Genomic DNA, 15243 nt, shown 5'->3' with positions numbered 1-15243 from the left:
ATTAGAAATTTATAATCAAAATAGTCCTAAAACATTTCTTTTTGCAAGGTATTTTCCGGTTTGAAATTGTCTTATTCTAGCAGCTTGAAAGTTTTCCTCTTTTTATAATTCCTTGAATAACTTCAGAGGATAGCAATTATATCTTCTAAGAAGTAAATTTTAAGATATAATTTAAGAGTTAATATTAGATCCTTTGGCATATTATTCTGATATTTTACACATTTCCAAATTCTGTTTCAATTTATCTATTCAGTCAATCATAGTAAGTTTTACACTCTTTAAAATATTGCACAGTTCCTGAATGTCCAGTTTTGATTCATAAAGTATACTACTATATTCTTTAATATTTCAAAACAATTTTTCCAAATGCTATGTCTCAACTTTGAGTTTTTGTTTTCTGTTGAATAAGTTCTTAGATTGTGTTTATTTTTTAAATGTTTTTATTTATTTTTGAGAGTGAGAGAGCACAAGCAGAGTTAGGGACAGGGAGAGAGAGAGAGGGAGACACAGAATCCGAAGCAGGCTCCAGGCTCTGAACTGTCAGCACAGAGCCTGACGCGGAGTTCGAACTTATAAACCACAAGATTGTGACCTGAGCCGAAGTCAGATGCTTAACCGACTGAACCATCCTGGTAACCCAGATTGTGTCTATTTTTAATTAAAATATAGTTAACATACATGTTACATTAGTTTCAGGGGTACAACAAAGTGATTTGAAAGTCTTTATGTTATGCTGTGTTCACACAAGTGTAGCTAGCTACCATCTGTCACCATATGACACGATTACAACACCACTGAATATATTTCCTGTAGTGTGCTTTTCATCCCTGTGACTTATTCATTCCATAACTGGAAGCCTATATTTCCCCTCCCCTTCCCCTATGCCCAAGATTGTGTCTATTTTACGACACTCTTTAAATAATAGCTTTCATTTTTTGAGACTTCTTACTACATTTTTCCAGTTCCACTACTTTGCTCTCTTATTTTTATTGTTTTCTTTGTTTAATCTGAAATTAGTTGCTGTAATGCCTTGTATTATATGATTGCTTTATCACTTCATAGACACTTTTTTGTTTTCTATTGTATACATTTGAAGTTACAGATTTATTAATGCTTATTAAATTTACAAATGTATTAACCATATTCCCAAAGGTTTAAGTTCATCATTATTTTTCTATTCTTTCTTTTTTACAATTTCTATTATTATATTATATTTGTTACATTTATAAGTTCATACTGTTCCTAAATATTTCCAAATGTATGTATTCTTTTGTCTCTATAAGAATTTTTTGTTATTTCTCACTTATGGCCCATAACATGATGTATCTTGAGTACTTAAAATAGTCTGTAATCTCCTATTTTTGCATGTAGGTTTATAATTAACCCCTTGGGTACAAAATTGTTAATACTGTTATCAAACTTATATCATTACCAATTATTGTTTACATATTTGTTTCAAGAAATATATTTTCACATTTCTCACCCTAACTTTAAATTTGTAATTTCTACTTGAATTTCTTACAAGTTATGGTTCAGTGTTCAGATTCAGGTGAGTCACAAATATTATATTATCCTATAAATTGTCCCATACATCACTGCATAATTGTTATTTTTAACTCCATTAATGCTTTAAAAATAGCTGATACTGATGTTATTATATTGCTTTAAGAATTCTTGATTCTTTCTATACATTTACTTTCCAACTTTGCACTTTTAGTGCCCCTTAGAAATAATACAAGTTTTTTTAAAAAAATTAATTTGAAAATTCCTCCTGTAATCTGCAAATGTATTCTAATAATTATTGTATTTACCGATGTATATGAATTGTCTTTTTCATGCCAATATCCATTATTTTATTTTTGTTTTGATAAAATATCCATTATTCTTTTCTAACTCTATATTGTTTTGATTTGCTTCTCCCTTACATTTTTTAACATTCTCCATTACATTTTCCCTTACATCATTCCTTTACATTTTTAACATACGTGAATATGTCACTATGTCTGTTAACAGCTCAAACCTCCTCATGAATAATTCAAGAATCATGGGCATATAAACTGCTTAATCCTCCTCCAGTATTCTTTCATATAACAAATATGTACTGAGTGTATATTAAGTGCCAGGCATTATAAATGATATAAATTACACAAATACCATGTCTTTGCTTTCTTTTTTTTTAAATTAATTTTTATTATTTTTTTTTGAGAGAGACAGAGACAGAGCACGAGCGGGGGGGCGGGGGGGAGCGGGCAGAGAGAGAGGGAGACAGAATCTGAAGCAGGCTCCAGGTTCTGAGCTGTCAGCACAGAGCCCGTCGCAGGGTTGGAGCTCATCAACCATGAGATCATGACCTGAGCCAAAGTGAAATGCTTAACCGACTAAGCCACCCCTTGCTTTTGCTTTCTTTGGGAGATATGTATATTAACTTAATGAACTAGACACTGACACCCATTATTGCTCCTTCTTTGGGAAGTTAGAAACAGTCTTTCTGTTTGTTCTTTTAAGTGAAGTTGAAATTATTCCATTGCTCTGAACTGATGAAGGAATCTCACTGTCAGTACCCAAAATAGCACGCCCAAAGCTATTTCACTGTTCAGGTTTGGGTGTCAAAATGCCAAACCATAAACACTAGAGCTTTTAACCTATATAGTATATATCTAAACTACTATAGCATCAGTTTGAAATTTTAAAAACTTTAATTACATTTATCTCTTCATTTCGATCTCAAGTATTTTTAATTCTTAACTTGAAATTTAGCATATTTGTTAAAAATATTGCTATGTTTTCTTAACAATTAAAAATTAATAGTTACATCTTATTTCATTTAATTAGTTCATTATGTTGTAAGGAGTATAAAATGCCATTATCTGGATTAGGTGAATATATCCACCAAGACTATATTAACACTACCTTTCTGTACATACTATCATTTTAAGACACAATTATTTTTAAATACTCTTTATTTATATTGTATCCTTAATATATGCAATCCTTAAGAAGAAATAAATAAATAGCACACATTTTGAAAGAACACACAATGTAATCTCCTTTCATTTTAAATACAAAATATTAGTAAAATACTATATCAAAGAAATGTCTTATATAGAGAGTAATTTGATCTTATCAGAACTTCTGAATAAAATATTGATCCCCTACTCATTAGTTTGTCAGTTTTGTTTTTGTTTTCACTTCTACTTTATTAAGTATAATGTGACTGTCTGGACTACTTAAGAAGCAAAACTATGTCCAAAAGGGGAAAGTTACACAAAACCAGAAAGAACTGGTTTGAAAATAATGAGATTTCCAACCCATGTTGAAAACCCATATTTATAGTTGCATGGACTTAGGTAAGTAGCATACTGGACAGCACTTTACTGCTTATAAAATTGATATACTAACTGAACTCATATATTTTAATGACATATAAATAATATTCTATAACCTTATCTGTCATCTGAGAAGACTCCATGCATGGAAATCTCTACTCTGAGACTTGCATTTGGTCTACAAAGAAAGCAATCTACCAGCAAAGTCAAAGACCAGGCTATGACATGAGATGGTTTTCTTTTTATCAAGCTTCCATGACATAATATGGAAGATAATAAGCAAGACCCTATTGCTATACTGTTCTATTCCTCAATTATCAGAGAGTTGAAATCTTACAACTTGCTTTATAGAGTATTTGTGATGATTGAATGACTCCTAATTTGAAACGTGTTACCAACATTCCAGTTTTGTAATAATATCACACAAATGTTAGTACTGAAATGAGAATAATGAAGATGAATACCCCTTTTAATCTCATGAACCCAGGTAACTCCTTTTCAAATAGTTACAGTGTTTGTGATATTAAGTACAGTAACTTTGTTTTCTTCCCTTAGTGAAGGATGTTCCAGCATCCCGGAGATTCCAATATCTCTAAGTTCCAGGTCTCTGAGTTCATTCTGATGGGATTCCCAGGCATTCACACCTGGCAGCACTGGCTCTCCCTGCCCCTGGCTCTGCTCTACCTCTTAGCTCTCACTGCCAACATCCTTATCCTGATCATCATCAATCAGGAGGCCACACTGCATCAGCCTATGTACTTTTTCCTAGGTGTCCTGGCTGTTGTAGACATGGGACTGGCTACCACCATCATGCCCAAGATTTTGGCCATCTTATGGTTCAGTGCCAAGGCCATCAGTCTCCCTGAGTGTTTTGCTCAGATGTATGTCATACATTGTTTTGTAGCCATGGAATCAGGTATCTTTGTCTGTATGGCTATAGATAGATATATAGCCATTTGCAAACCACTACGCTATCCAGCAATAGTTACTGATTCTTTTGTGGTCAAGGCAACTGTGTTCATGGCACTTAGAAACAGTCTGGCTACCATCCCAGTGCCTGTGTTGGCTGCTCAGAGACACTACTGCTCACGGAACCAAATTGAGCACTGCCTGTGCTCTAACCTTGGAGTCACTAGCTTATCCTGTGATGACAGGACAATCAACAGCGTCTACCAGCTACTTCTGGCATGGACACTGATGGGGAGTGACCTGGCTTTGATTTTTTTATCATATGCTTTGATACTTCACTCGGTGCTAAAGCTGAACTCAGCAGAAGCTGCTTCCAAAGCCCTAAGTACCTGTACTTCCCACCTCATCCTCATTTTGTTCTTTTACACAGTCATTGTTGTCATTTCCATCACCCATAATGCAGCAATGACGCTTCCCCTTGTCCCAGTTCTCCTCAATGTGTTACACAATGTCATTCCTCCTGCCCTCAACCCCATGGTGTATGCACTCAAGAACAGGGAGCTTAGGCAGGGCTTGTATAAGGTTCTGAAGATGGACAAGGAGAACTAACCCTGACAATGGGCTCACTTAGATAATTCTCCCACATATTTATCCATCATATTATCCAATCATTACACATGGCAGAAGAACTAAGGAACATGTACACTGGCAACTTTCAGTTAGTATAAGGAAACTGTGGTGAAAGTGAAACTTCACAAAAAGGGGTGATACTAATATTTGAAATCTTGGTAGTCAGAAAGTTTTTCGCCATAACACAATGATGCTGATTGTCTCAAGGATTCCAAGGGACAAGTGCAATATGCATCTCATTTTCCTACCTAGTTGCCCTGGCTAGAACTTCTAGACAATGTTGAATGAGGTGGCTAAGGCAGATATATGCCAGTTTCTTCTTTTTAATGGAAGAGTTTAGTCCATGCATATTAATTTGCTTAGTAATAACATAGTACCAATTTCTGCCGTTTGTATATATGCTTTCTAATGTGTCTTATATCTTTTAAAATTAGCAAAGGACTTGAATAGACATTTCTGTAAAGAAGATATGCAATTTCCTTCAAGCACATGAAGGAATGCTCAACATCATTAGTCATTAGACGAATTCAAATCAAAACCGCAAGATAGCACTATATCCTCTAAATTGGCCTTAATTCTTTGCTGTTGTTGTTGTTGTTGTTGTTGTTGAAGTATAATTAACATACAGTGTTATATGAGTCTCGGGTGTACAATATAATGATTGAAAACATTATTCAGTTATCATCACGATAAGTGCACTCTTAATCTCCTTTATCTATTTCCCCTATCCCCTCCTCCCTTACCTTCCTCTGGCAAACAATTTGTTCTCCGTATTTAAGAGTGGATTTTTGTTTGTTTGCTTGCTTGTCTCCATTTTCTTTGTTAGTTCATTTGTTTTGTTTCTTAAATTCCACATATAAGTGAAATCATATGGTATTTATTTTTCTCTGGCTGACATTGCTCTTAACATTATACCCTCTAGGTCCTTCCATGTTGTTGCAAATTGAAAGAGCTCATTCTTTTTTATGGCAAGTAATATTTCATTGTATATATATACTACATGTTCTTTCTCCATTCATCTATGGACACTTGGGTTGCTTCCATATCTTAGCTATTGTAAATATTATGGCAAAAAGACACAGGGGTGCATATATATGTTTTTGAATTTGTGTTTTCATTTTCTTTGAGTAAATACTTAGACGTGGATTTACTGAATTATATGGTAATTCTATTTTTAATTTTTTGAGGAACCACCATAGTGTTTTCCCAAGTGGCTGTACCAATTTGCATTCCCACCAGAGGTTTTTTTTTTAGTATCTTGTACTTTGAAAATTATAAGACACTGATGAAAGAAATTGAAGATGATACAAGCAAATGGAAAGATATTCCATACTTATAGTTTGGAAGAACCAATATTGTTAAAATGTCCATACTACCCAAAGCAATCTATAGATTCAATCCAATGCCTATCAAAATACCAACATTTTTCACAGAACTAGAACAAATAATCCGAAAATTTGTATGAAACCACAAAGACCTAAGCTAACAAAGTAATTTTGAGAAGGCAGAACAAAGCTGGAGGTATCAAATTTCAAGATATGCAAGATATGTAGTAATCAAAACAATATGGCACTGACACAAAAATAGACACAGGGATCAATGGAACAGAATAGAGAACCCAGAATGTAACCCATGCTTATATGGTCAATGAATCTATAACAGAGAAGGCAAGAATATTCAATGGGGAAAATATAGTCTCTTCAAAAGATGGTGTTTGGAAAACTGGACAGCTACATGCAAAAGAATAAAACTGGACCACTATCTTATACCCTACACACAATAAACTTAAAATAGATTAAAGACCTAACTGTGAGACCTGAAATCATAAAACTTCTAGAAGAAAACATATGCAGTAATTTCTTTGGCATTGGCCTTAGCAACTTTTTTCTAGATATGTTCTTAAGCAAGTGAAACAAAACCACAAATGAACCAAAATAGTCTTTCACAGACTAAAGAAAACCATCAACAAAACAAAAAGGCAACCTATTGAATGGGAAAAAATATTTTCAAATGATATATAAATCAGGGTAATATCTAAAATGTATAAAGAACTTATATAACTCAACACCAAAACAATAAATAATATGATCAAAAATGGCTTTATTTTTTTAAATATATGAAATTTATTGTCAAATTGGTTTCTGTACAACACCCAGTGCTCATCCCAAAAGACGCCCTCTTCAACACCCATCACCCACCCCCCCCTCCCTCCCACCCCCCATCAGCCCTCAGTTTGTTCTCAAAAAAATGGCTTTAATTCTTTTCAATTAGTCAGTGTCAGAGATTTTGTGGAAATATTGGTGTACTCACACATTGCTGATGGGAATATAAAATCATACAGGAGATGTTAAGACAGTTCAAAAATTACTCAAAAAGTTGAAAACAACTACCATATGACTAATCAGTTCAAACCCTTAGTATCAAAAGAACCCAAATGTTCATCAGCTGCCTAATGAATGAACAGGCTGAGACATATTCATCCACAGGCATTATTATTTATCCATAAAAAGGATGAAATACTGATACATGCAATTATAGAGATGAACTTTGAAAACATTATGCTACATGAAAAAAATTAAACATAAAAGTTACATGTTTCATGATTACAGTTATTGGATGTCCAAAATAGGTGATCTATTGAATCAGAGAGCGTATTAGTTATTGTCAGGGGCAAGAGAGACAGGAGAATAGGGAATGACTAATGGTTATGGAATTTTCTTCTGAGCTAACAGAAATATTTTGGAATTATAAAGTGCTAATACTTGCACAGCATTGAGAATGTACTTTAATCCACCCAATTGTACATTTTCAAACAGTTTAACTGGGTAATTTTATGGTAAGTGAGTTTTGCCCCTCAAAAAGAAAAGATTAAATGAAAAAAGTGCTAAAAATGTTCTCTACATATGTATTTGTTGATCATTTCCAGCAAAATAAAGAAATATGTATGTCTAAGAGTAGGAAATGGTTTAAAAATTATGTAAATACATATTATGTAATGTTATATAATCATAATATTAATGAATAATCCTATTTTGAATGTGATTCTTATATAATGTCAATTGAAAATGGCAGAATTTATTTTAATATGGTATTATCCAAACTTTCTTCAAAAACATATATAGCAAAAGTGTATTAAGAAATGTATTAGAAGTTACCTCTACATTATAGAATATGAGTTTTGTTTATCTATTCCAAACTCATTTTAGTTTTTTCCGTCAATAAAAATACATAAGCATTACTCATTATCTAATAAAAGTCATAAAAATAAAATCAGATATTACATTTTATAATTGCTATTATCACCATCATCATTAGTATCTCAAATTTTTATTATTTATTGCAGCATCAAAATATTCTTGTCCTAATATGTAGGCGTAATAAACCTGAGCCTGAATTTCTACAATGCCATAATATTCATAAACATTGTCACTTTAAGGTGAAATAAACAATTAAAGAACACATAAATGTGTGTGATGGTGATTGAAACTTTGTGAAAAACTTAAATGCTTTCAACTTGTGTCCTGAAGAACTTGACACTAAAAGAAACGAAATTCTCAATGAATATTAAAATCACTAACTTTCATTAAAATTTCCTGTCTCATTCTCACCCCCCATGCATAATTCTTCACACACAAGTACACCAATATTCATGCATATTAAATTATTCTCTTATTTGTGCACCATCTCATAAGTGGTAAGAATGTAAAGCTTCTCTTTTTCTACTTCAGTAAGGGTTAGTTTGACTCTTATACCAGCGTCTGTGTCTCTAATATGGTGCAATATACCCTTGGGAGACATAACAACATTGTTATTTAAAGATTCAATTCAGTAGTACAGACATCAAGAGATTTAGAGGTGGAGGGTTGCGCATATACATAGCATCAGGACGTTTTTTACCTCAACACTTGGACCAGATTTCATTCATCTGTCTTCTACAGAGAAACTAAGGTACTAAAGGACATCAAAAGTGAGACTAGTGGGGCGCCTGGGTGGCGCAGTCGGTTAAGCGTCCGACTTCAGCCAGGTCACGATCTCACGGTCCGTGAGTTCGAGCCCCGCATCAGGCTCTGGGCTGATGGCTCAGAGCCTGGAGCCTGTTTCAGACTCTGTGTCTCCCTCTCTCTCTGCCCCTCCCCCGTTCATGCTCTGTCTCTCTCTGTCCCAAAAATAAATAAACGTTGAAAAAGTGAGACTAGTGACAGGATTTAATAAACTTGTCAGTACTGAGATAAATAGGAGCCAGGCTTTGAGGATATATGAATTGATTATTATAAATTCACAAACACAAGTTTAGTTCCATCCATCAATTTGAAGGCATTAATGCCATAAATGATTGGATTTTCTTTACAATGTTCATTTCCTCAATTCTCAGAGTACCATTCAGTGTAATTTTCCCTCACGATTATGAATATGTATGTTATCTCCCTAACCAAACAGGAATCACTGGCCCTGTTGTAGCAGAAGTGAGATATGAATCATCCCCATGACCAGAAGAAATGAAGAGCTAGAGACTAGTTTTCAGTCATGGGCAGAACATTCTTGCTTTTCACCTGTCATCCCATTGTCTTGGAATGAGAATCTAATTTACTTGCTTCATTCCTAGAGAGATTTATTTGTCACTATGCTTCTTCCATTCTAGATAGCAAAACCTACTTGGAGGAAACCTCTGTCATATTGAAAGAACACTCAGGGTTGTAAAATAAGGACCATCCAGTGAGGAAACATGCTTATTGTCTATGGAGTTTGAAAATGAAAACAGACAATAGATGATAAAAAAGTTTACCTTATAAACAGCTATATTTGTGTGTTAATGCTACTACCTCAATATACCTGTACATTTTCCTTGCAGAAAAATTAAGTTATAATGTATTGAAATCATTTAAATTGTTATGGAAAAGATGTGCTATGATTTGTGGTTATTGCTATATTATATGGTATTAACTTGGAGCTTTAACTGAGAATTTGGCAAATGTATTGAAGGTGGACTGAAATCTCTCAGGTAATATTAAAAACATTAGAGTAATCACCACTAGAACTATCAAAAGGAAACATAAGGAAAATAAATATTTATCTCATAGAAGAAATATATTCTTAAGAATGGAGCACAAGTAATATCAGAGACAGATTTCTTAAACTCAATTTATGGGTTTGTATGCTTTTGCTCATTTTCTACTTTCTTTTCTTGCATTGAGTCAAGAATTGACTATTCAAAAAACAGAGAAATAAATGAAGAATGATCCTATTTTCAACATCTTGACAACTAGTAACACTCATCAAATACTAATAAATAAAACATTTCAAATCTATCATACATATGCAGTAATCAAATGTTATGGGTATGCAAATACATAGTATATATACATGGATATAAGTTGTTGCAGATTTGTACCTCAATAATTTTTAAAAGAAACATGAAATATAATTATCTATAAATACTAAGGAGAAATTTACAACCCTCACAAAGAGACTTGATGACAATTTTAGTATGTAAGAAATCAAATTTTAATATTGCAAACTCCTACTATCCTTTATCTATAATACAAATTATAAGGCTTTTGAGAGTCTTGCAATTATTAGCTTAAATGCACATTAATACCGCTATGCAAGATATTGCAGATTAGCTAATGAGTTGCAACATATTTCAGTGAATTCCCCACTTTGCATTTTCCACCTTGGATGAATAAATTGAAAATATTACTTCAGGGTTTTATATTAATTTGTGAGTGGAAAACCATATCATCCCTCTAGTCTTGACTGATCTGTGATGACACCAGGACAGTATTCAAAGAGCATTCTTATTAATTAGTTTGCCTTATGTTGCTTTGCTACTTCCAAAAAGTGTTGCTTTTTGAAGTATCTAATCTTTCTTTCTTCTATACGAATTATGGTAAAAGAGAAATGTAGGTTGGAAAACTGCATAAAGAACAACTTGACATCTCTGACTCATCCACTATGCAACACAACATTAATTATCAACTTATGATGCCTGGTAATTCTGGGAGGAAACATTAACATGTACTATACATGCAGATGCATCCACTGCGATGTGGGCAAGGGGGAATGAAAGGGCTGAATTCAATATTCATATTCAAGTGTGAGGCCCAGAGTGTCCAAGAACACTGGAAGTCCATCACATATTCCTCCAGGAATTAACCATGTGGATTCTTTTCTAAAAAAAGAGTGAGTAAAGACCTGTAAACACTGATAACTAAGGATGTCAACAATGGGGCAAAGAGGTCCCCAAGAGGACCAAAGTAAATCCTACCAATTGCTGAGACTCAATCATCACCTGGAGTTTCACATCAGCTTCAAAGACTTTTTATTAACTGTGAATTCATGCTCAAAGATTGCAAGATATTTGACAAATAGATCCAAAATTAAAGATAAAAGAGCAAGCTATAAAAATTTAAAAAATTGAAAGTAATATCTTATGAAAATAACAGATAAAAAACAGAATAGGTATATTTACATAAATACATATCTTCTTAATATACAACTCTTCATTATGATGTATATACATAATAGAATGTGTTTACTTGGGTGAGGAAGAATATATGTGTCATGTCTATTTATACACTGCTCTTCTGTAGATACTATAATTTGAACCACAATATGTTCCAAATATTCTGTTTTTATATTAAGTTCTTAATATGTCCAGTTTTAAGGGAAATAATAATAAATAGCCTATATTTGGTAGAAGTACATAGTAAAAGTCTTTCACTTTTACCTCTTAATGAAGAAATTATTGAATTAAGGAATTGCTTAGATATACAGTAATTCAGTAATATGACTTAAAACCCTTATCTCAAACTCATATTCTCAAAAACATGTATTACTCATTACAGTGAGAGGATCTACTTGGCTCCAAGAGGAAAAGTATGTAGAAATAGGAGAAAGTTACTCAAAACTTGAATCAATTGGATTTAAAGAGCACTGAGATTCCTGAAACACATTTCTCTCTGTTCTAGTTACTTGTATTTGGGTAAGTTATTAGAAATTTTGGAAATTTGTTTCTTCACAAAAAAATTGGGTATACTAATTTACTCCATGCATTTTCATTAAAACTAAATAATATTCATAAATACCTCAAAAAATCCCATGTACCTGAGTAAATGCAGTAATTTTCAAAATCTATAACCTGATCCATGACCTAAATGTCTTAATGCCTAAACATTCTATTCTCATTCTGTACTCTCTCAATGCCTAAACATCTCTACTCTCATTCTGTACTCTCATTCTATACCTGCAAATTATTTGTTGCCCAGAGCTGGAAGGATGAGTCAAATAGTCTGTAAAGAAAGTAACCCCATAGCAAAATCAAAGTGAAGAGGCCAGCTTGTGGTATCAGATCACTTTTCTCTTATTCAGGCTCCATGATTTACCAGACAGAAGATAATGACCAAGGTCCTGAAAATTCTACTGTGCAATTCTTCAATTATGGAATGGTGTAAGTAATATGTTCTGTCTTATGGAACTTTTAGGATGATTAACTGAGTTAACACATAGAAAGTGCTATCACAGTTTTCATTTCACCAGAAGTGTCCATAAATATTAGTGGTAGGATCAGAATAATGAAGATGAAGAACCTCAATTTCAACATCTTAAACATGGATAACTTCTTTCCAAATGTAATCAGAGAGGTTATTAAAAATAATGACCCTGGGGCCCCTGGTGGCTCAGTCAGTTAAATGTCCGACTTGGCTTAGGTCATGACCTAGTGGTTCATGGGTTTGATCCTCCCTTGGGCTCTGTGCTGACAGCTTGGAGTTTGAAGCTTGTTTTGGATTCTGTGTTTCCCTCTCTGCTTCTTCCTCAATTGTCCTCTCTCTCTCTCTCCTTGTCTCTGTCTCTATCTCTCTCTGTCTCTCTCTCTTTCAAAAATACATAAACATTTAAAATAAAAGAATAATGACTCTGAATATTTTCCCTCTTAGGGAAGGATGTTCCAGCATCCCGGAGATTCCAACATCTCTAAGTTCCAGGTCTCTGAGTTCATTCTGATGGGATTCCCAGGCATTCACACCTGGCAGCACTGGCTCTCCCTGCCCCTGGCTCTGCTCTACCTCTTAGCTCTCACTGCCAACATCCTTATCCTGATCATCATCAATCAGGAGGCCACACTGCATCAGCCTATGTACTATTTCCTGGGGATCCTGGCTGTGGTAGACATGGGACTGGCTACCAACATCATGCCCAAAATTTTGGCTATTTTATGGTTCAACACCAAGGCCATCAGTCTCCCTGAGTGCTTTGTGCAGATGTATGCTATACATTGCTTCATGGGCATGGAGTCAGGTATCTTTGTCTGCATGGCTATAGATAGATATGTAGCCATTTGTAAACCACTACACTATCCAGCAATAATCACTGAATCTTTTGTGGTCAAAGCAACTGTACTCATGGCCCTCCGAAATACCCTAACTACCATCCCAGTGCCTGTGTTGGCTGCTCAGAGACACTACTGCTCACAGAACCAAATTGAGCACTGCCTGTGCTCTAATCTTGCAGTCACTAGCTTATCCTGTGATGACAGGACAATTAACAGCATCTACCAGCTACTTCTGGCATGGACACTGATGGGGAGTGACGTGGCTTTGATTTTTTTATCATATGTTTTGATACTACACTCAGTGCTGAAACTGAACTCAGCAGAAGCTGCTTCCAAAGCCCTAAGTACCTGTGCTTCCCACTTCATCCTAATCCTATTTTTCTACACAGTTGTCATTGTCATTTCCATCACCCATAGTGAAGCAATCACACTTCCCCTTGTCCCAGTTCTTCTCAATGTACTTGAAAATACCTTTCCTCCTGCCCTCAACCCCGTGGTGTATGCACTCAAGAATAAGGAGCTGAGACAGGGCGTGTATAAGTTTCTAAAGCTAAACACTAAGGGCAACTAACATGACCATGAGGCTCACTTTTAATTTTCATATTAATATATATATATTCTCAAACACTGCATATTGCAGAAAGAACTAAGGAACATATAATCTGGCAACTACTCAGTATAAGAAATCTGGTGAAAATGAAACTTCAAAATATAACTACATTTGAAATATTCATTGTCAAGAATGATTTCCAGATGAACAAAATGATGCTTATTATCTCAAGGAATCCAAGGGAGGGATGAATAGAATATGCATCTCACTTTTTTACCTGGCCTCCCTAGCTAAAACTTCTAGATAATGTGTAACTGAGGTAGTTAGAAGAGATATCTGCCAATCTTTTTTAAATTGGAGTTTAATTGACGTGCATTGGTGTAAGTAGTGATACTGATACTGATACTGCCATTTGTCTTTTGCTTTCTAACGTGTCACATATATTTTTAAGTGGACAAAAGTACTTGAATAGACATTTCTCTAAAGAAGATGTGCAATTGCCATCAAGCACATAAAGACATGCTCATCTTGTTTGTCATTAGACAAATTCAAATGAAACCACAATAGACCCCATATATCCCCTAAAATGGCTGTAATTTTTTTTAAGTTTATTTTTGAGAGAGAGACAGAGCATGAGTGGGGAGGGGCCGAGAGACGGGGAGACACAGATCCGAAGCAGGCTCCAGGCTCTGAGCTGTCAGCACAGAGCCCAACGTGGGGCTCGAACTCGTCAACCTTGAGATCATGACCTGAGCTGAAGTCGGACGCTCAAGTGACTGAGCCACCCAGGTGCCCCTAAAATGGCTGTAATTTTTTAAATTAGCCAGTGTTGGAGATTTTGTGTAAATATTACAATCCTCATACATTGTTAGTGAGATATAAAATCATGCATGAGATGTGGAAAGCAGTTTGATATTTATTCAGAAATTTGAACGCAATTACCATATGACTCAGCAGTTCAACCTCTAAGTATATACCCAAATGAATGACAACTAATATTATAACAATAACTTATACACAAATGCTCATAATAGCAATATTAGCCAAAAAAAAGGAAAGAATGGAAATGTCTATCAGCAGCCTAATAGACAAACAGGTTGAGGCATATTCATACAAGGCATTATTATTCATCCATAAATAGGATAAAGTACTCATCCATGCTGTTACATGGCTGAACTTTGTAAGCACTGTGCTGAGTGGAAAAAGCCAGACACAAAAAGCTACCAGTTGTACATGTATTTAAAATTCCATTTATTTGGTATGTCCAGAATAAGTAAGTCCATTGAACTAGAAAGCAAATTATTTGTTGCACAGGACTGGAAGGATGGGTCAAAATGGAGTACTGATTAATGATTATGAAGGTTTTGTTTTGTTTTGTTTTGTTTTCTGGTTTTGTTTGGGACTGAATCCTTTCTGGAGTTATATATTTCTGATGGTAACACAGCATTGGAAACGTACTAAAAGCCACTTAATTATGCACATTAATTGATTTAAATGGG

General features: G+C 34.4%; 2 protein-coding genes across 3 annotated transcripts; both read left to right on the top strand.

The window, feature by feature from the left end:
- The first annotated feature begins 3695 nt into the window (after positions 1-3695).
- On the top strand, positions 3696-4844 carry LOC132677473 (olfactory receptor 56B2). 2 transcript variants are annotated; one of them, XM_078433968.1, is made up of 2 exons: positions 3696-3714; positions 3907-4844. In XM_078433968.1, exons 1-2 carry the CDS (start codon positions 3696-3698, stop codon positions 4842-4844), a joined length of 957 nt encoding a protein of 318 aa, XP_078290094.1. The 2 variants fall into 2 exon arrangements, with proteins under 2 accessions (XP_078290094.1, XP_060485281.2); XM_060629298.2 differs by lacking the exon at positions 3696-3714 and having other exon boundaries at positions 3888-4844.
- Positions 4845-12805: 7961 nt separating this feature from the next.
- LOC132662432 (olfactory receptor 56B2-like) lies at positions 12806-13765 on the top strand. The gene has a single exon (XM_060607901.3). It carries the CDS (start codon positions 12806-12808, stop codon positions 13763-13765), a length of 960 nt encoding a protein of 319 aa, XP_060463884.2.
- Positions 13766-15243: the final 1478 nt, after the last annotated feature.

The sequence above is a fragment of the Panthera onca genome, chromosome D1, assembly GCF_046562875.1.
Source record: "Panthera onca isolate mPanOnc1 chromosome D1, mPanOnc1 haplotype 2, whole genome shotgun sequence".
NCBI lineage: Eukaryota > Metazoa > Chordata > Mammalia > Carnivora > Felidae > Panthera > Panthera onca.
The sequence above is the reverse complement of the archived record's forward strand: the minus strand, read 5'-3'. Positions and strand labels throughout refer to the sequence as shown.

Coding starts and splice junctions, on each gene's coding strand:
- LOC132662432 (XM_060607901.3), top strand. CDS start 12,806: ATGTTCCAGCATCCCGGAGATTCCAACATCTCTAAGTTCCAGGTCTCT.